Source organism: Mobula hypostoma, chromosome 6 (assembly GCF_963921235.1).
Source record: "Mobula hypostoma chromosome 6, sMobHyp1.1, whole genome shotgun sequence".
Taxonomy (NCBI): domain Eukaryota; kingdom Metazoa; phylum Chordata; class Chondrichthyes; order Myliobatiformes; family Myliobatidae; genus Mobula; species Mobula hypostoma.
Genome location: NC_086102.1, coordinates 10333928 through 10356350, shown reverse-complemented (window position 1 = coordinate 10356350; position 22423 = coordinate 10333928). Strand labels below are relative to the sequence as shown.

Below are 22423 nucleotides of genomic sequence, written 5' to 3'. Positions count from 1 at the left end.
AACTACATCGATATGTTGGGACCAGGTTAGATCCTCAAAGATCTTGACACCCAGGAACTTGAAACTGTTCACTCTCCACTTCTTTTTTTTTTAACAAGAAGTAACTTTATTTACAAAATCAGAGCATTACAGAACATCTGCTTGTCAGATCATCACAGCTGAGTACGCCAGAGTCCTTTTTCCCATTGCAGTCTTGCTCCATTCGTAATGTAGTCCAACCTGACGAAGCCGGTGTCCTTGGTGTACTGTCGAAAGCATTGCCGGCACATGTTCAGACCATACCTCTGGATCAGTCCGTGACGGTTCGCGCACACGCGGCAGGAGCGGGAGCCCTGTCCGAATTTTCGGGGTAGAGCTTCCAGTAGAGCTGCTGGTGGCCCATGTTCGCGCGGCGGTGGATCCAAAAGCCACTCTCTCCACTTTTGATCCCTATTTGAGGATTGGTATGTGTTCCTTTGTCTTACCCTTTCTGAAGTCCATAAGCCGCTCTTTTGTCTTACTGACGTTGAGTACCAGGTTGTTGCTGGGGCACCACTCCACTAGTTGGCATATCTGACTCCTGAACACCCTCTCCTCACCACCTCAGATTTTACCAACAATGGTTGATCATCAGCAAATTTATAGAAGTTATTTGAGCTATTCCTACTCTCATGTGTATATAGAGAGTAGAGCAGTGGGCTAAGCACGCACCCCTGAGGTGCACCAGTGTTGATCATCAGCGAGGAGGAGATGTTATCCACAATCCACACAGACTGTGGTCTTCCGGTTTGGAAGTCAAGGATCCAATTGCAGGGGGAGGTACAGAGGCCCAGGTTCTGCAAGTTCTCAATCAGAACTGTGGGAATGATGGTATTAAATGCTGAGCTATAATTGATGAACAACATCCTGACATAGGTGTTTGTGTTGTCTAGGTGGCCTAAAGCTGTGTGAAGAGTAAATGAGATTGCATCTGCCGTTGACCTGTTGTGACGATAGGCAAATTGCAATGGGTCCAGGTCCTTGCTGAAGCAGGAGTTCAGTCTAGTCATGACCAAATTTTCAAAGTATTTCATCACTGTAAATGTGAGTGCTACCAGGCGATAGTCATTAAGGCAGCTCAAGCTGGATAAGGTTGTAAAGAAAACTTTTGCCTCTTTGACCTTCATAATCAAAATATTGAGTACAGGAGTTGGGATGTTATGTTAAAGTTGAGTGACACATTGGTGAGGCCTAATCCAGAATATTGTGTGCAGTTTTGATCACCTACCTACAATAAATATTGAAAGACTACAGAGGAAACTTACAAGGATGTTGCAGAACTGGATGACCTGAATTAGATGGAAAGATTGAATAGCTAAGGACTTTATTTTGGAACACACAAGATTGAGAGGAGATTTGATAGAGGTATACAAAATATAGATAGGATAAATGCAAACAGGGTGAAAGGTGAAAAATTTAAGAGGAGCCCAAGGAGAAAGAAACTTCTTCACTCAAAGGGTCATGAGGGTCTGAATGCAAGCTCTATTTCAATGTTTAAGGGAAGTTTGGATTGGTACATGAATGGTAGGGCAATGGAGGGCTGTAATCCGGGTGCAAATCGATGGGAGCAGGCAGATTAAATGGGTTCAGCATGTACTAGATGGGCTGAAGGGCCTGATTGTGTGCTGTATTTTTCTATGCCAATGGCAGTGTTAGGGTGTTTTTCTGGAGTTAGGCTATATAGCAAATATTAACTTCACCAGCAACAATTCTTCAGATTTGTATGTGGATTTAAAACACAGCTCAGAGCAATTAGACCTCAAATGCCTGCATATGCAAAAACCGCAGCCCAGAGTCAATGGTGATTTACATTCATTTTCAGCGTCGGGCATGTGGGTGTGAAGAAGGAGGTGTGTGAAAACTATATGTCGAAGTTCAAGGTTCAAGGAAGTAATGTAGATGCTTTATACCTGTAGAATTGTCCTGATATTTAGCGTATAAAAAGTCATGTAATATTGGGTTAGGAGGCCTCCTCCTCCTAGAGTTTCTCAGTATAATGCCTTTGCTTGTTATCGCTGAATAAAACACTTCTATATCCACTAGTTTCAGTGTCTCTCCAGTGACTTTGTCACAGTTACAACAGCTACAGAGAAAGCGCAATGCAGGCAGACAATAAAGTGCAAGGCCATAATGAGAGAGATCATGAGGTCAGGAGTCCTTCTTGTTGTACTGGAAACTCATAACAGTGGGATAGAAGCTATCCTTCAGCCCAGTGGTATGCACTTTCAGGATTTTATATCTTCTATCTTTAAGGATGGGGTAGAAGAGGGTAGGTCTGGCCAGGGTGTAGGTCTTTGATTATGTTAGCTCTTTTGCTGAGGTAGTGAGAACTTTGGGAAGGCTGGGCTGAACTTTCCACAACATTCTGCAGGGACCTGTTTAATGGGATTTCCCCCAACCATCTCTTCCAGAGCAAGCTGAAAAGCCTGCAGGCATTTTCCTTGCAAGCAGCGTTGGAGACAGATTTATGAATGCGCTATGCTCCCCGGGTGAAAAGTCATTCTGCCCTCTCACCTGAAAACACAGATTCTGCTGATGTTCTGAGCTTTTGGGCTTCTGAGACAGTGGTGTTTACTGATCTGAGCTGAGCAGGAACATCTTCAGCCAGAGAGTGGTGAATCTGTGCAATTAACTATCACCGAGGGCTGAGGAGGCAAGTCACTGGGTGGATTTAAAGCAGAGATTCAGAATTAGAATCGGGTTGTTATCAATGACCTAAGTCGTGAAATATGTTGTTTTGTGGCAGCAGTACAGTGCAGGCGTAACACATTGCTATAAGATACCTTAAGTAAATAGTGCAAAAGAGGAATAGTGAAGTAGCACACATGGGTTCATGAATCATTCAAAATCCAATGGTAGAGGGGAAGAAACTTCCTAGAATTTTGAGTGTGGTTCTTCAGGGTCCTGTACCTCTTCCCTGGGAAAGTGGGGTTGAAAAAATTCAGTCGTGATCTAACGGTGGAGCAGGCTCAATGGGCTGATTGGCCTAATTCTGCCCTTGTATCTTAATATCTTAGAGACTGGGCTCTAGCATAGAGGTTAGCTCCACACTCCTACAGCTAGGGCTTAGAGTTCAATCCCGACGCCGGGGTTTATACGTCTTATCCGTGAATGCACGAGTTTCCTCCCACATTCCAAAGGCGAACTGTAAATTGTCCTGTGAATAGGCCAGGCTTAAGTGGGTGGGGTTGCTGAGTAGTGTGGCTTGTTGGGACTGTTCCGTCCAGTATCTCCAAGTAAATAAATCTTGCCTTGTGTGGTGCTCTGCTGCCCTCCAGTGGTCAGATGTAAGATTTCAGGCCAGTGACCACTCCAAAGCAGATTTTGAGGAAGAAACACACATAAAAAATGCTGGTGAACGCAGCAGGCCAGGCAGCATCTATAGGAGGAGGTACAGTCGACGTTTTGGGCCGAGACCCTTCGTCAGGATTGACTGAAAGAAGAGACAGTAAGAGATTTGAAGGGATATGCAATTTGGAAGGATATGCAATGGCAAGCATTTAAAGGTTGCATGGATGAACTACAACGATTGTTCATCCCAGTTTGGCAAAAGAATAAATCAAGGAAGGTAGTGCACCCGTGGCTGACAAGAGAAATTAGGGATAGTATCAATTCCAAAGAAGAAGCATACAAATTAGCCAGAGAAAGTGGCTCACCTGAGGACTGGGAGAAATTCAGAGTTCAGCAGAGGAGGACAAAGGGCTTAATTAGGAAGGGGAAAAAAGATTATGAGAGAAAACTGGCAGGGAACATAAAAACGAACTGTAAAAGCTTTTATAGATATGTAAAAAGGAAAAGACTGGTAAAGACAAATGTAGGTCCCCTGCAGACAGAAACAGGTGAATTGATTATGGGGAGCAAGGACATGGCAGACCAATTGAATAATAACTTTGGTTCTGTCTTCACTAAGGAGGACATAAATAATCTTCCAGAAATAGTAAGGGACAGAGGGTCCAGTGAGATGGAGGAACTGAGCGAAATACATGTTAGTAGGGAAGTGGTGTTAGGTAAATTGAAGGGATTGAAGGCAGATAAATCCCCAGGGCCAGATGGTCTGCATCCTAGAGTGCTTAAAGAAGTAGCCCAAGAAATAGTGGATGCATTAGTGATAATTTTTCAAAACTCGTTAGATTCTGGACTAGTTCCTGAGGATTGGAGGGTGGCTAATGTAACCCCAGTTTTTAAAAAAGGAGGGAGAGAGAAACCGGGGAATTATAGACCGGTTAGCCTAACGTCGGTGGTGGGGAAACTGCTGGAGTCAGTTATCAAGGATGTGATAACAGCACATTTGGAAAGCGGTGAAATGATCCAACAAAGTCAGCATGGATTTGTGAAAGGAAAATCATGTCTGACGAATCTCATAGAATTTTTTGAGGATGTAACTAGTAGAGTGGATAGGGGAGAACCAGTGGATGTGGTATATTTGGATTTTCAAAAGGCTTTTGACAAGGTCCCACACAGGAGATTAGCGTGCAAACTTAAGGCACACGGTATTGGGGGTAAGGTATTGGTGTGGGTGGAGAATTGGTTAGCAGACAGGAAGCAAAGAGTGGGAATAAACGGGACCTTTTCAGAATGGCAGGCGGTGACGAGTGGGGTACCGCAAGGCTCAGTGCTGGGACCCCAGTTGTTTACAATATATATTAATGACTTGGATGAGGGAATTAAATGCAGCATCTCCAAGTTTGCGGATGACACGAAGCTGGGTGGCAGTGTTAGCTGTGAGGAGAATGCTAAGAGGATGCAGGGTGACTTGGATAGGTTGGGTGAGTGGGCAAATTCATGGCAGATGCAATTTAATGTGGATAAATGTGAAGTTATCCACTTTGGTGGCAAAAATAGGAAAACAGATTATTATCTGAATGGTGGCCGATTAGGAAAAGGGGAGGTGCAACGAGACCTGGGTGTCATTATACACCAGTCATTGAAAGTGGGCATGCAGGTACAGCAGGCGGTGAAAAAGGCGAATGGTATGCTGGCATTTATAGCGAGAGGATTCGAGTACAGGAGCAGGGAGGTACTACTGCAGTTGTACAAGGCCTTGGTGAGACCACACCTGGAGTATTGTGTGCAGTTTTGGTCCCCTAATCTGAGGAAAGACATCCTTGCCATAGAGGGAGTACAAAGAAGGTTCACCAGATTGATTCCTGGGATGGCAGGACTTTCATATGAAGAAAGACTGGATGAATTGGTCTTGTACTCGTTGGAATTTAGAAGATTGAGGGGGGATCTGATTGAAACGTATAAGATCCTAAAGGGATTGGACAGGCTAGATGCAGGAAGATTGTTCCCGATGTTGGGGAAGTCCAGAACGAGGGGTCACAGTTTGAGGATAGAGGGGAAGCCTTTTAGGACCGAGATTAGGAAAAACTTCTTCACACAGAGAGTGGTGAATCTGTGGAATTCTCTGCCACAGGAAACTGTTGAGGCCAGTTCATTGGCTATATTTAAGAGGGAGTTAGATATGGCCCTTGTGGCTACGGGGGTCAGGGGGTATGGAGGGAAGGCTGGGGCGGGGTTCTGAGTTGGATGATCAGCCATGATCATAATAAATGGCGGTGCAGGCTCGAAGGGCCGAATGGCCTACTCCTGCACCTATTTTCTATGTATCTATGTTTCTATGAAAGTGGGAGGGGGAGGGGGAGAATCTCACTCTGGCCATTGGCTGGCACAGTATCAACATGAGGGATCTGTCAGCTTTATTGGCCTGTGTCTAGATCTAGATCTTTCAGAACCTAAGTTTCACTGCCTTTCATACACTCACCAAGGTCCTCAGTGTTCACTGACTCTGTTGAAAACCTTTCCAAGAACAGACTTGCAAGGTGGTATGGCATGGAAGCAGGTCCTTTGGCCCAAAATCCATGCTGACCATTGAATACCCACTTATACTAGTCCTGACGAAGGGTCTCAGCCTGAAACGTCGACTGCACCTCTTCCTGGAGATGCTGCCTGGCCTGCTGCGTTCACCAGCAACTTTGATGTGTGTTGCTTGAATTTCCAGCATCTGCAGAATTCCTGTTGTATACCAATCCTTCTGTTATCACATATTTTTTTCCTGACATTCCCATCAACACTCTCAGATTCTGCTACTCAAAACATACTACAAGCAATCTACAATGGCCAATTAATCCACCGATCCATACTCCTTTGGGATGTGATTATAAGACCATAAGACATTGGACCAGAATTAGACCATACAGCCCATCCAGTCTGTTCTGCCATTCCATCATGGCTGAACTATTATCCCTCTCAATGCCCCTTCTCCCCGTCACCCTTGACCTTTGACGTCCTTACTAATGAAGGAGTTTCACCACCCTCTAGCGAAAGAAATTCCTTCTTTTCTCTGTTCAAAAGAGATGTCTTTCTATTGTGAGGCTGTGTCCTCTGGTCCTAGACTCCATCACCACAGGAAACATCTCCACATCCACTCTTTCTAGGCCTTTCAGTATTTGATAAGCTTCAGTGAGATTCCACCCCCCACCCCCAACTCCAGTGAGTACAGGCCCAGAGCCATCAAACACTTCTCATACATAGAGAGTTTACGGGAGGAATCAGGAACACCTTGAGAAATCAACAGTCAGAGAGAGAATGTACAAACTCAACAGTGACACCACCATGAGGTTTAATCTTCTGCTCAAGGTGGTGCCAAGTTGTGGTCGTGGTTCTGATTTAATTGAACCAGCAGGCTTGTTTCACTGTTCTTGCTTTGACGCTTCATATATTCTGTTTTGCCGCGATCGGTGTTAATCAGCTGAGCATTTTGAGCATGCTCTGTTGGCGTTGGAAAGTATGGCGGCACTTGCGGACAGCCCCACCCCACCCCCCAGAAATGTTCCCTCTAAACTTTTTTACAACTGCGCAGACCAACCATTGATCTGAGCAGGAAAGTTTTACATGGCCTGAAAACTGGACGGCATATCTTATGAACATTTAGAATGAAAATTGAAAAACCGTATAATTTTGATTTTAATCATTAATTGAAAAGCATAATGAAATACAACACAACAAAGAAAATCTTTCATGTCTCATAAACTTTTTCTTGTCTGTCTTTATCCCAGCTGTGTGGCAACAGAGGCTAAGTACACAAGATCGTTTCAGTTGCTATGCAGTCACACACGCATACAGCTTAGAGGTAACAGTGGGCTCAGCACGTCTGTGGGTGTATTGATTGTTAACATGCCAATGCATTTTACTGTATGTTTCAATGTACATGTGATAAATAAATCTGAACTTTTACTAGCTGGTTAAGCCACTGTTTACTTCCCTTGTTTATGTTCAGAATATATTTGCCCCATTACTGCCCGTCCTGCAGATGAATGACTTATGGAGCACTTATCCCTGTCACCATCCCTTGTACAGCGGCCCACTTCTCTTTCCTGTTTGCTCCTCTCATGCCGTTATTCCAGACTATTTATTTACCGTGCAAATACACAGTCGCTTGACTCAGACCGAACTTTATTCGTCATTGTGATTATATCCCAGCAATAAATACTAAACAACTTACCCTCTGCTTGGAGGGTTTTACAGTCGGACAGGATTTAGTCTCAGCCTGAAGTGCCGCACAGTTACCAAATTCTCAGCAAGGCAAGTCAAGTGGAGTTTATTGTCAAGTGGCTCCAGCACAGTGAGGTGCAGGTAAAGTTCAAAGTCAAGGTACATATATGTCACCAACTACAAATCTGAGATTCATTTTCCTGTGGGCATACTCAGAAAATTTATAGAATAGAAACCATAACAGAATCAATGAACAACCGTCAAATTAGGTAGGGCTTTAAAACGGGGTACAGAAAACAGCAAACTGTGCAAATTCAAAAAAGCAGAGACAATAATATAAGTAAATAAGCAAAAAATATTGAGAGCATGAGATGAAGAATTTTTGAAATTGAGTTCATTGGTTGTGGGTACAATAAAAAACTTGCTTCAGCAGCCTCACAGGCACGTAGATACATACAAAACACTGAACATACACACAATACATACATTCATTGGTCATTTTAATTATTTATTGCAGCTGAACAACTGCTCATTAATGCAAATATCTACTCAGCCAATCATATGGTAGCAACTCAAAGCATAAAACATGCAGACATGGTCAAGAGGTTCTGTTGTTATTCAGACCAAATATCAGAATGGGGAAGAATTGTAATCCAAGTGACTTTGACTGTGGAGTGTTTGTTGGTGTCAGATGGGGTGGTCTGAGTATCTCAGAAACTGCTGGTCTCCTGGGATTTTCATGCACAAACGTCTCTAGAGTTTACAGGAATGGTGTGAAAAACAAAAAAAAAAATCCAGTGAACGGCAGTTCTATGGGGGAAGACATTAATGAGAGAGGTCAGAGGAGAATGGCCAGACTGGTGCAAGCTGACAGGAGGGTGACAGTAACTCAAATAACCACACGTTATAACAGTGGTGTGCAGAAGAGCCTGTCTGAATACACAACACTCGAACCTTGAGGTGGATGGGCTACAGCAGCAGAAACCCACAATTATACAGTCAGTGGCCACTTTATTAGGTACAGGAGTTAACTCTGAGTGTAAGTTACCATCTCTGCTTCCCTCGAAGCTTCAGATAATTTGGCATGCCACCAAATACTCCAGCAAGCTTCTGCAGATACACGGCTGAAACCCTGACAAGCAGCATCATGGCTTTCTTTGGCAATTTCAACGAGTGAAAGATGCAGCAGAGAGCAGTGAACACAGCCTGGCCCATCTACGTCAACGTCAATGTCAAGGTCAGTAGGTCCAAGGATTGTAGGCTTCTGGAAGGGGAAGTCGAGTGAACACAAACCAGTCCTCATCAACGGGTTACCAGTGGAAACGGAGAGCAGTGTCAACATCTGTGAAGAACCATCCTGGACCTAAAATATCGATGCAATTATGAAGAAGGCAGAACAGCAGCTATACTTCATTAGGAGTTTGAGGAGATTTGGTATTTCACCAATAACCTGCGCAAACTTCTACAGATGTTATGCAGAGAGAATTCTAACTGGTTGATTCACTGTCTGGTATGGAGGGGCCACTGCACAGGATCATAAAAAACGGCAGAGGGTTGAAACCTCATCCAGCTTCGTCATGGGCACTAGACTCCCCGCCTCCGAGGTCATCTTCAAAAGGTGATGGTACAAAAAAGATGGCATGCTTCATTATGGACCACCACCCCCCAGGACATCTATCTGCATCTACCCTTGTGCAGAAGGTACAGAAGCCCGAAGTCCCACACCACCAGGCTCAGAGAAAGCTACTTTTCTACAGCCACCAGGTTCATGCACCGGCTGGCACAACCCTAACTCTGTCTCAGCCACAGAACACTACAACTGCCTCTTGCATTACCACAGACTTGAACCTGGTTGAATCTGATCTGACTGATGAATTTTTATTGATGCACCATAGAAAGTGTCCTATCTGGATGCATCACCGCTTGGAATGGCATCTGCTCTGCACGTGACCACAAGAAATTTCAGACATAGCTCAGCACATCACAGGAACCAGCATCCCTGCTGTGGACCTATGGACCATGGAATCCTTGCTGCCCTAGTAAAGCAGCCAACATAATCAATGACCCCACATACTCCAAACATTCTCTCCTTTCTCCCCTCTTCCATTGGGTAGATAAGCCTGAAAACACACACCACCAGGACCATGGACTTCTTTTACCTTATTGATGTTCGAGTATTAAATGGTTCCCTAATATAATGAGATCATCTCTTGAGCTTACAACCTGTAGTACTTCATCATGATCTTGCACCTTATTGTTTACCTGCACTGCACTTCCTCTGTAACTGTAACATTTTATTCTGCACATTAGAGATTTGCAGATGCTAGAAATCCAGAGTAACGCACAAAAAATACTGGAGGAACTCAGCAGAGCAGGCAGCATCTACGGAGAGGAATAAAGTTGATGTTTTAGCCGAGGCACACTCCCGGTTGTAGAAGTACATGCTGAGGAATACAGTGAAGTTCACTTCATACCATTGAGCTACAGAGTGATCTGGGTCCAGGTCGATTGTTCACTGAACAGCGCTACGCAGTGGTAAAGGAATTATATGGTTTGTTTGCCTTCATTTGTAGAACTGCTGAGTGTAAACACAGGGAGTCATGCTACAGTTTTATAAAACTTTATAACCACATTATCATCCAGATTGATGGCAAACAATGGAGCCAGCACCGGTCCCTGGTGGTCACAGGGACATACTACTGGTCACAGTCAGACAAGCAACCATCTACCACCACTCTGTGGCTTCTCCTGCAAAGCCAATGTCTAATCCAATTCACTTCTCCCATGCGGAACCTTGTCAAAGGCCTTGCTAAAGTCCATGTCACCAACATCCACTGCCTTGCTTTTATCAACTCTCCTGGTAACTTCCTCGAAACTCTATAAGATTGGTTAGGCATGACCAACCACACACAAGTCATGCTGTCCATCCCTAATCAGTCCCTGCATTTCTAAATACACATAATGTGGTCTCTTAGAACACCTTCCAAGAACTTTCCCACTACTTTCACCAGTCTATTATTTCCTGGTTTATTTTTAGAGCCTTTATGTAACAGTGGAACAACGTTAGCTATCCTCCAATCCTCCGGTACATTTCCCATCGCTAAGGATGATTTAAATGTCTCTGTGCGGACCCCTGCAATTTCTGCACGTGCCTCCCACAGGGTCAGGCCCTGGGGATTTGTCCACCCTGATTTGCCTCAAGACACCAAACGTTTTCTCTGTAATCTGTATTGGTCCATGACTTCACTGCTGCTTTGCCTCACTTCTATAGACTGTGTCTGTCTGCCAAGTAGATACAAAAGAGTAGCAAATCTGTGGAATATGTTACCACAGGCAGCTGTGGAGGCCAGGTCTTTATGTACATGTAGGGCAGAGGCTGATAGATTCTTGATGGTCTGGGCATGAAGGGATGCATGGAGAAGGCAGAAGATCGGGGCTGAGAGGAAAAAAAAATGATCAGCCATGATGAATTGGCGGAGCAGACTCAATGGGCCAAATGGCCTGATTCCACTCCTACATCTTATGGTCTAATGGTTTATCAAAGACTGGCAAATCAAGACCAGAAGAAGCTGCAGAAGATCGTGAACACGGCGAAGCACATCACACAAACCAATCTTCCATCCTTGGACTCACTTTACACCGCACGCTGTCGGAGCAGTGCTGCCAGGATAATCAAGGACACGACCCACCCAGCCAACACACTTTTCGTCCCTCTTCCCTCCGGGAGAAGGCTCAGGAGCTTGAAGACTCATACAGCCAGATTTGAGAACAGCTTCTTTCCAACTGTGATAAGACTGCTGAACAGATCCTGACCCGGATCTGGGTCGTACCCTCCAAATATCCGGACCTGCCTTTCGTTTTTTTTACACTACCTTACTTTCCCTTTCCTATTTTCTACTTATGATAAATAACTTAAATTTTTAATATTTACTATTGATTTGTACTCCAAGGAGCGCAAAGCGCAGAATCAAATATCGCTGTGATGATTGTACACTCTAGTATCAATTGTTTGGCGACAATAAAGTAAATGCAGATACAAAAAATCCATTGAAAATCTTCCTCATCTCTTTATTCTTTATTATGCTTTATTCATAGATTACTACTCTGATCTTCCAGAGGACCAGTTTTGTCCCGTGCAATCCTTTTGCTCTTAACATACCTACAGAACCCCTTAAGATTCTCATTCCCCTTGTCTGCTAGAGTAAACCTCATGCCTTCCTTTCGCCCTCCTGAATTTTTTCTTAAGTGTTCTCAAGTACCTCATTTGTCCCTACCTGCTTATACCTGCTAGGCATTTCCTTTTTGTTTCTCAACCAGGATCTAAATATCTCTCAAAACCAAAGTTCCCCAACCTGATATCCTTGCCTTTTATTCTGACAGGATGCAAAGTGTTTCCCTACATAAACTTCTGTCACCTACCCTGTCTCAATCCCTAATAGCAAATCAAGTATCACATGCTCTTTCATTAGGACTTCTATGTATCAATTAAGGAAACGTTCTGAATTGAATTGACTCTCTTTCCTACATCCTTCACAAACATGAGGAGTAAAAATCTTTATTGTTACATCTCCATCTGAATGTGCAAATTATAGTAATTTGTAACAAATACTATGTACAGTAAGATAAACAACAGAACAGTCAATAAAGCTCAGAAATACAATTGTGTCAGCGTGAATTAATCAGTCTGATGGCCTGGTAGAAGAAGCCATCCTGGAGCCTGTTGGTCCTGGCTTTTATGCTGCGGTAAAATTTCCTGGATGGTAGCAGTTGGAACAGTTTGTGGTTGGGGTGACTTGGGTCCCCAGTGATCCTTTGGGCCCTTTTTACTCACCTGATGCTGTAAATGTACTGAATAGTAGGAAGTTCACATCTACAGATGCGCTGGGCTGTCAGCACCACTCTCTGCAGAGCCCTGTGATTGAGGGAAGTACAGTTCCCACACCAGGCAGAGATGCAGCCAGTCAGGATGCTCTCAATTGAGCCCCTGTAGACAGTTCTTAGGATTTGGGAACTTGTGCAAACTTCTTCAACCGTCTGAGGTGAAAGAGGTGCTGTTGTATTTTTTTTCACCACACACCCAATATGTACAGACCAAGTGAGGTCCTCAGTAATGTGTATAACAAGGAACTTGAAGCTGTTCACCCTCTCAACCCCAGATCCATTGACGTCAATAGGGATTAGCCGGTCTCCATTCCTCCTGTAGTCTACAACCTAGCTCTTTTGTTTTTGCGACATTGAGGGAGAGGTTGTTTTCTTGTCACCACTGTATCAAGGTGCTGATCTCTCTGTAGGCTACCTCATTATTATTTGAAATATTATTTGAAATAAGGCCAATCAGTGTAGTATCACCTGCAAATTACTTAGCAGACTGAAGTTGTGGGTGCCGACTAAGGCATGGGTGTACAGAGAATAAAGCAGGGGGCTTAGGACACAGCCCGGCGGTGGGGGGGGGGGGGGCTCCTGTGTTGAAAGTCAGAGGGGCAGAGGTGAGGGGGCCCACTTTTACCTCCTGCCAGTGATCCAATATAAAATCCAGGCTCCAGCTGCACAAGGCAAGGTAAAGGCCAAGGTCTCTGAGCTTCTTGTCAAGCCTGGAGGGAATTATGCCAAACTGTAGTCCAAGAACAGCATTCTCATGTTAGCATCCCTCTTCTTGAGGTGTGTAGAGCTGTTGCTATTGTGTCATATGCTGGTCAGTTGTGTCGGAAGGCGAATTGTAAGGAGTCCAGTGTGGGTGCTAGCATGCTGCAGAAGCAGTCCTTGACCAGCCTCGCAAAACATTTACTTATTATTGAGGTGAGCGCAACAGGACGGCTAAAGAAATTTTTTTTCACCTCTATTTTAAAGGGACATCTGAGGCTGTGTCCTCTGGTCCCAGATTTCTCCACTGTAGGAAACATACTCTCCATATCCACTCAATCGAGGCCTTTCAATATTTAATAGGTTTCAATGAGATTTTCCCCTCTCCATTTTTCAAACTCCAGTGAGTACAGGCCCTGACCTAACAAATGCTCCTTAAATTGAATAGTCAAATTTTTATGAATAAAAGGCCTTTTTGGAAAAATAATCCATGAACCAATTTATTGTTAACTCCCGTTCACAGCAGGAGAAGGAACGTGATCAGTGTTTTCAATCGATAGATCAGGCATGGAGCCTTTCTGCCATCTTGTGGCCCAAAATAGTAACTGCAACTTTTCGCATCACTGCACACCAGCTAATGATCATTTCCTTTGGTCAGTGCAGAGAAAACCCTTGCAAATCTGGACTTTGTTTAACCTGTGCCTTCAGGCCAAGGAGGTACTACCTTCAGTAAAGTGACTGAACTGTCACCAGTGAGAAAAAGAAGTACTGTATCTTTGGAAAAAGTAATCTCATTACAGGGGACTGAAGGCACACACCCAACAATTCAGGAATAGCTTCTTCCCCTCTGCCATCCAATCTGTAAGTGGACATTGAACCCACGAACACTACTTCATCACTTTTTTATTTTTATTTTTGCACTATTTATTTAATTTAACTATTATACCTACCATCAACTGTGTTGAAAAATGTAGCTGTCAGATTCCCCCTTGGCATTCACCCTCTCACCATAAACCTCTGCCCTCTAGGCTTTGACTTCCCTACCCTGGGGGAAAGAAACTGAGATCATCAACCTTATCTATGTTCCTCGTGATTGTACAACCTTTGTCAGATCACCGCTCAGCATCATATCGTGCTTTACAGTGCTGTGCAAAAGTCTTAGGCACACATATATATATAGCTGGGGTGCCTAAGACTGCTGCACGGTACTGCACTTGTCAACGTGGAGCAGAGACCGGGTTTGTAAATCAGGCGGGAGAGGGGTTTGGGACAGGTGACAGAGAAGGAGTGCCAGGGCGGGGGGGAGGGGGGCAAGAGGTGACACAGGTGCAGACACACCCAACCCTGAGACACAAGGCAAGATCATGTGACTCAAAACAATTGGTTTATTGATCATTACAGAATGTCTCTCTGGTGCTTCCTGCTCCCTCCCCTCCCCCTTCCCCTTTTCCCAAACATGATTCCCCATTCTCCACCCCCTTCCTACTCTTATTCCACAAGAGACCCCTAACAGAATTAGGTTTATCATCGTTCACATATGCATCGTTACAGTGTAATACATAAGATTACTACAATACTGTGCAAAATTCTTACGCGCCCTAGCTATATATATGTGCCTAAGGCTTTTGCACAGTATTGTATGTTAATATGTATTAATTTTTGAAATGTTATTAGCATGTATACATAATTATGAGGGGTATAGATAGGGTTAATGCAAGCAGGCCTTTTTCCACTAAGGTTTGGCTAAGCTAGAGCTACAGGTCATAGATTAAGGATGAAAGGTAAAATATTTAAGGGGAATCTGAGGGGAGGATGACTTCTTCACTCAGAGGGAGGTGTGAGTGGAAGCCAAGTCATTTGGTATATTTAAAGTAGGGGATGATAAGTTCTTGATTAGTTAGGGCATCAAATTTACAGGAGAAGGCAGGAGAATGGGGTTGGGAGAGATAATAAATCAGCCGCGATAGAATGGTGGAGCAGACTCAATTGTCCCGTTGGTCTAATTCTGCTTCTGTCTTATGGAGTGTGGAACGAGCTTCCAGTGGGAGTGGTGGGTGTGGGTTTGATAGCAACATTTAAGAGAAGTTTGGACAAGTACATGGACGGACAGGGCATGGAGGGCCATTGTCCAGGTGTGGGACGATGGAAGGAGGCAGATTAACAGTTCGGCATGCACTAGATGGGCCGAGGGGTCCCTTTTCTGTGCTGTATCACCATATAACTCTATTTAAACAATTAGAATATTTTAAATATTACTGCCAATCAGAGGAATTTAAATATAGAAACATAGAAAACCTAAAGCACAATACAGGCCCTTTGGCCCACAAAGTTGAGCCGAAAATGTTCCTACCTTAGAAATTACTAGGGTTACACATAGCCCTCTATTTTTCTAAGCTCCATGTACCTATCCAAAAGTCTCTTAAAAGACCCTATCGTATCCGCCTCCACCACCGTTGCCAGCAGCCCATTCCACGCACTCACCTCTCTGAGTAAAAAACTTACCCCTGACATCTCCTCTGTACCTAGTCCACAGCACCTTAAACCTGTGCCCTCTTGTGGCATATAGTTGAAAAAACAAGAATAGGAAAGGTTTAGAGGGAGGTTGATGGAGCTGAGTCCATCACCAGATCAGCCATGGTGTTATTGAATGGCGGAGCCGGCTCGAGAGGCAAAATGGCCGATTCCTGCTCCTATTTCTTATGTTCTTATATCCGTCAAACACAGGAAAATGGGGTATCTCAGATGGGGATCTTGGTCAGCATTGACAAGTTGGAATGAGGGGTCTGGTTCTGTGCTGTATGACCTTTGACTATGATTCTAAAGGCCTTTGACAGCCATCTCAGGAAAGGGATTTAGTGATATGCCGCCTGAGGACTGGCAGCTGCATAGAGCCTGTTGGGCCTCACATGAACCTCTCAGTTGGGGACCACAAGTGGTGACCCGGGGAGGAGACCACGTCTAGTAGCATGACCAGTGTACTCTGCCCAACATTTGCTTTCACCTGGTCCCACACATGGAAGAATACAGCACAGGAACAGACCCTTTGGCCCTTGTGCTGATCCAATTAAATCAGTAATCAAATGACCAACTGATCCCTTCTGCCTACATAATGTCTACTTTCTTCTATTTTCCTCACATTTACATGGCTATCTAATAGTCCCTAATGTTTCTGCCTCTACCACCACCCCAGGCAGCACATTCCAGCCACCCAACACTCTCTTTGTGAAAAAGCTTGCCCCTCACATCTCCTTTGAAATTACCCCCCTCTCACCTTAAATGCATGCTCGCTGGTAATAGACATGCCAACCCTGGGAAAAAAATACTGTCTGTCTACTTTATCTCTGCCTTTCATAATCTTATAAACCAATTAGAGACATGTTTCACTCTGGTAAAAATAGAAGCATGATATTCTTGCCAATACTTGCAGGAAGTCCCAAAGAAGAATTTCAACGTTTGCACTAATGTTTGCATTGATGTTTACAGAGTTAAAAGGGCAGGTGGGGTGTCTCTGGGATGGGATTTTTCCTGCAAAAAACCCTGGCTGAGCAAGTTCAGCATCTCCTAACATCGAATCATATCCAGGACTCACAACTTTCTCCTGTCAATGTTTTTATTTAAATTAATTAGGATTTTTACATTGATATACCAAAGGCTGCTTTTCAGAAAATCAGTGATAAAGTTAATCATAACAGTGCTTTAATGCCATCGTACATCCAAAGTAGTGGATCGTAAACACAAAATAATCTGCAGATGCTGGGGTCAAAGCAACACGCACAACACGCCGGAAGAACTTAGCAGGTTGGGCAGCATCCGTGGAAACGATGAGTCGACGTTTCTGTCCTGACAAAGGGTTCTGGCCCGAAACGTCGACTCATCGTTTCCACGGATGCTGCCCACCCTGCTGAGTTCCTCCAGCGTGTTGTGAGTGTTGCTCAAAGTATGTGGATACGTCCCAGTCCATCACGGGCAAAGCCGTCCTGGGCATTGAGCACATCTACAAGGAATGCTGTCACAGTATCCAGTATTAGCAACACACACAACACGCTGGAGGAGCTCAGCAGGTTGGGCAGCATCCGTGGAAATGATCAGTCAACGTTTCGGGCCAGAAACCTTCGTCAGGACTGTAGGGGGAAGAGGCAGAGGCCCTATAAAAAAGGTGGGGGGAGGGTCCAATCCATTATTAGGAAATCCCACCACCCAGAACATGCTCTCTTCTCACTGCTGTCATCAGGAGGAGTTACAAGAGCCTCAGGACTCATGCCACCAAGTTCAGAAACAGCTTGTTACCCCCAACTATCAGGCTCCTGAACCAAAGAAGATAACTTCAATCAACTTCACTTGGCCCATTACTGAAACGTTCCCACAACCAAAGGACTCACTTTCAAGGACTCTTCATCTTATGTTCTTGATATTTATTTATTTATTATTAATTATTGTTACTTCTTTTTGTGGTTGCAGTTTGCTGTCTTCTGCACTCCGGCTGAATGCCCCAGTCTGGGCTTCTTTCATTGATTCGTTCTGTTATGTTTAATATTCTATTGATTTTTTGAGGATGCCCACAAGAAAATTAACCTCATGGTTGTGTATGGTGACATGCACATACTTTAATAATAACATCTGCTTTGAACTTTAGTTACAGAGATAGTCAGAATGGAACCAGGCTCCTTGGCCCAACTAGCTCATTCCAATGCCGAGATTCTTATTTAGCTTTGATCTAAAAGGTCTTACTGTTGAGTTACTTATTTTTTGGTAAATGGAGACACAAGTGTTGTGTGTGTGTGTGTGTGTGTGTGTGTTTTTGTGTGGTTTTTCATGAATTCTATTGCTCTTCTTTGCTTTGTAGTTGCCTGTAAGAGGATGGATCTCAAGGTTGTATATGGTCTACATACTTAGTCCAATAAATTCGTTTTGAATTTTGAAGAAACTGCAGTTGCTGGAATCTGGAACAAAATAGTGAGCTGCTGGTCAATCAGCTTTTCAGTACGAGACCCTTCATCTGTATCTGAAATGTTGATTTCCTTCCACAGATGCTGCCTGACCTGCTAAGTTCATCCACCAATTTGTATTTACTTACAGTGAATGTACTTAAGTTTAATCCAGTCACATGAAATGTAGGTCCAATCGCTTCAAAACTTTTAGGGTTATCTTTACTTAAGAAGTATAAGAGAGGGAGGGAGGAGAACTCAGGCAGGGCAGAATTGTTCATGCACTGGGGAAGAAAGGTCACTCTGAGCCCTGCTAAGATTAGAGGCACAGCACACCTACAGTGTCCTTGGCCAGCTCGATGCCTTCAGAGGGAAAAGAGGCAGGGAAAAAACACTGGACAACAAAGATTTTACTTTCTGAATACTTCGGTTGTATCTTATGGATTTTTCGCTGCTGATCGTGAAGATCGCCATGAAATTTCCCCATCATGCAACATTGTTTTGAAATCACCCTTTATTAGTTATTTCAAGTCATAATTCAAGTCAGAATAACTGATGCCAAGATTAAGGAAGGTGTTTTTGCTGGTCCATAAATCAAATGGGTCATCAATGACAGGCCATTCGAAGAACTTCGAGTGGGACCAGAGAAAAATTGCATGGAAGGCATTCAAGGATGTTGTTATAAATATTTCGGCAACTACGGAGCATCAAGCTATGTGCAACTGGTTGACAACATGCTTCAAGTATACAAAACAAGCATAAAGTGCAACATGTCACTAAAGATTCATTTTTGCTTTCCCATTTAGACTGGTTCCCTGCAAATCTTGGTGCTGTCAGTGAGAAGCACGGTGAAAGGTTTCACCAGGACATTGTGGTCATGGAGAAATGGTATCAGGGATCCATCAATGCTGGCTGATTATTGTCGGATGTTTCAGCAAGAAGCCTCAAACAGTGAGTACAAATGAAAATCATCAACAAAACATTTTTAGCTTAGTTGAACTATTGCAAAGCATCAGCACCATTATGCAAATGAATGCAATATAATCAATAATTAATTTCTTGTTTCCCTAAATTCCTATGTGAGACAAGTAGTCTGAAATTACATTTGTGTTCAGCTTCAAGTGGTCTATCATAAACAAACAAAAATTCTGAGAAAGCAACACTTCTGAAAAAATTTGTTGGCCGGTGGAATACAAAGTGTATTATATACAAAGCTTTACGGTTCTGGTCAAAGTGATGACCCTGTGGCAGCTTTCAAACCTACAGATGGACTGTGATTTCCCCACAGATGTTCTGTTTCATCAGCTGCAAAATAAACAGCAGTAAGTGGACACACACTCGCCATTTTCCCTTGAACAAATACCCGCAGTGTAATTTGTCCCATCCAGCTCGGACCCCCGATTTAACACCTCCACCAACTGGTGGCAGGCCTGGGCTCTGAACTCTGAAAAAAAAGAACACCTCTGCAAATCTCACCACTTCCACCCTGCACTTCCTTTTCCTAGTAAAGGTGCTGAACTTTGACCAAAACTTTGAATACTGCCCTAACATCTCCTCAAAAGCTTTGACATCAAATGAACATTGAACCTATGAACACTACATCACTATTTTTTATTTCTGCTTTTTTGCTATTTTTAATTTAGCTGTTTAATATACATATATACCCACTGTAATTCATCTGTTTATTTTTTCTATATTTATCATGTATTGCATTGTACAGCTGCCGCTAAGTTAACAAATTTCACGATATACACCAATGACATTAAACCCGATTCTGGTTAAGTTTTCTTTGCTCCTGCACACAGTTACATACCTTGGAACATTCAGTGGCTACTTTATTAGTTACAGCTGTATACCTGCTCGTTAATGCGAATATCTAATCAGCCAATCGTGTGACAGCAACTTAATATACAAGAGCATGCAGGCATGGTCAAGAGACTCAGCTTTTACTCAGACCAAACATCAGAATAGGGAAAAAATGTGATCTAAGTGACATTGACCTTGGAATGATTGTTGGTGCCAGATGGAGTGGTTTGAGTATCTCAGAGACTGTTGATCTCCTGGGATTTTCACACACATCAGTCTCTAGAGTTTACAGAAACTGTCATGATAAACAAATAAAAACATCCAGTGAACAGCAGTTCTGTGGGTGAAAATTCCTTGTTATTGAGAGAGGTCAGAAGAGAATGGCCAAACTAGTTCAAGCTGACAGGAAGGCGACAGTAACTCCATTAACCAAACATGACAACAGTGGTGTGCAGAAGAGCATCTCTGAATGCACAACACATTGAACCTTGAAGTGGATGAGCTACAGCAGAAGACGACTACAAACACACAGAAATATACTCAGGGGCGACTTTATACTTCTTGTACCTTGTAAAGTGGTTTGGCATAGACTAGATGAACCGAAAGGCCAGCTTTGGTGCTTTGTCTCTACGACAAAGATTGAAGCTTTGGAACTGAGCTGAAACTATTTACAATAGAACTATTCAGGTAGCTGGAATATAGGTAGAACTTAAAAGAGGTCAGCACAGGAACAAGGCCTTCGGGTGATCATTACGTTAAAAACCTAATTCGATCTGTCTGCACATGATCCATATCCCTCTACTCTGAATATTCATCTGCTGTCTAAAAACATCTTAATGCCACTATAGTATCTGTTTCCACCACTGACAACCTGCTCCAGGCACCCACGACTCTGTGTAAAAGAATTTTCCCCATGTCTCTTTTAAACTGTTCTCCCTTCTCACCTTCAAGCTATACACAATGCTCATCCCTTTAGCTTTAGTCACTGCTTATTGACCTCATATAGCAGCCGTACTTCAGAAGAGGTTATATCTAACATCTACACAATACCAAGGATAACAAGGCCATTCACAAACCTCTCGTCTCTGTCCACTGTCCTCTGATTGATTCAGGACCCACACCAGCTTGGCAATGGCTGCTTCCCTTGTTATGTCATGTCCGAGGATGACTCCGGCTGTGGCCAGCTTCTGGGTGAATGTAAAATTGGTACTGGAATTGGTTAATTGTTGTCACATGTACCAAGAAACAGTGAAAAACTTCTCTGGTAGATTGTTCGTTCAGATCAAATTATATTTGCTATCACAAACACAATCAAATCTGCAGCTGCTGGAAATTCAAAGCACCACACACAAAATGCTAGAGGAACTCAGCAGGCCAGGCAGCATCTCTGGAAAAAAGTAAGTAGTCCATGTTTCATGCTGAGACCCTTCATTAGGACTTATTATTGGTATTAGTTTATTATCATCACATGTATCAAGATACAGTGAAATGCTTGTCTAACCTACTGTTCATACAGATCAAATCATTACACCGTGCATGGAGCCAATATAGGGCAAAACAATAACAATGCAGATAAGAGTGTAAAAATTACTGACAGAGTACAGTGCAGGCAAACGATAAAGTGCAAGATGATAACGAGGTAGTTGGTGAGCCCAAGAGTTTATCTTATTGTATAAGAGGTCCATTCAAGACAGTGCATTGAAGTAGAAATCAGTAAAACAGTAACAACTACAGTGAAAGTGTAGTGCAGGTAAACAATAAGGTGCAGGGTCATAATGTGGAAGATTGCAAGGTCAAAAGTCCATCTTATTTGACTAGGAAACCATTTAATAGTCTTATTACAGAGCAAGGTATGTCAAGGGAGATGGGGATACTATGTGAAGATATTGCAAACCACCTCAGGATGAGAGCTTTCATGAAGATAGTTTTAGTCAGAGTCATAGAAAAGTACAGCACAGAAACAGGCTCTTCAGCCCATCTAGTCTATGCTGAGGCCACTTAAACTGCCTACTCCCATAGGCTGCCCTACCCCACCATCCAAACTTCTCTTAAATGTTGAAATGAAGCTTGCATGCACCATTTGTGCTAGCAGCTCATTCCACACTCTCACAACCTCTGCATGAAGAGGTTCTCCCTCATGTTCCCCTTAAACTTTTCACCTTTCACCCTTAACCCATGACTTATAGCTGTAGTCTCACCCAGCGGAAAAAGTAATGGGAAAAGCCTGCTTGCGTTTACCCTTTCTATACCCCTCAGTGGATAACTTTTCTGAGGGTTATTTAAATGTAAATTTTGGGATGTAATTTTTTGTAATTCGTAGCTTTTTAAATGTAATTTTGGGATTATGGGCCTCAAGTTCAAGTCTATTTTCACCTGACTGAGCATATATGCAACCAAATGAAACAACATTCCTCCAGGCCACAGTGTACCAACAAAACATATGTCACACACAGCACATCAATCAAAATATTACCACATATAAGTTAATAAAATATAATTCAAAATGCATGTGAAGTGCACCGCATAGGTAAGCAGCAAGCAGCTCGCTCTCCTAGTGACGAGCCCTCAGTGGTGGCAGGGTATTCATTAGTCTCACAGCC

At 43.3% G+C, this 22423-nt stretch overlaps 1 protein-coding gene and 1 pseudogene across 5 annotated transcripts in view; both read right to left on the bottom strand.

Moving 5' to 3' along the window:
• The window catches only part of LOC134347456 (L-asparaginase 1-like), a 124527-nt gene that overhangs the window by 49195 nt on the left and 52909 nt on the right, over positions 1-22423 (bottom strand). The window contains exons 9-10 of one of the 5 annotated variants that reach the window (XM_063049779.1): positions 20900-21010; positions 17215-19322 (exon numbers count right to left, since the gene is read on the bottom strand). The exons of 2 other annotated variants lie outside the window; for them this stretch is intronic. In XM_063049779.1, the coding sequence (XP_062905849.1) occupies positions 19278-19322; positions 20900-21010 (156 nt within the window). In that variant the 3' untranslated portion in view covers positions 17215-19277. Of the gene's footprint in view, positions 1-17214; positions 19323-20899; positions 21011-22423 lie in introns of those variants that run through there. 2 more of the 5 variants (XM_063049780.1, XM_063049778.1) reach the window with 2 other exon arrangements.
• On the bottom strand, positions 149-382 carry LOC134347455 (small ribosomal subunit protein uS14-like; annotated as a pseudogene).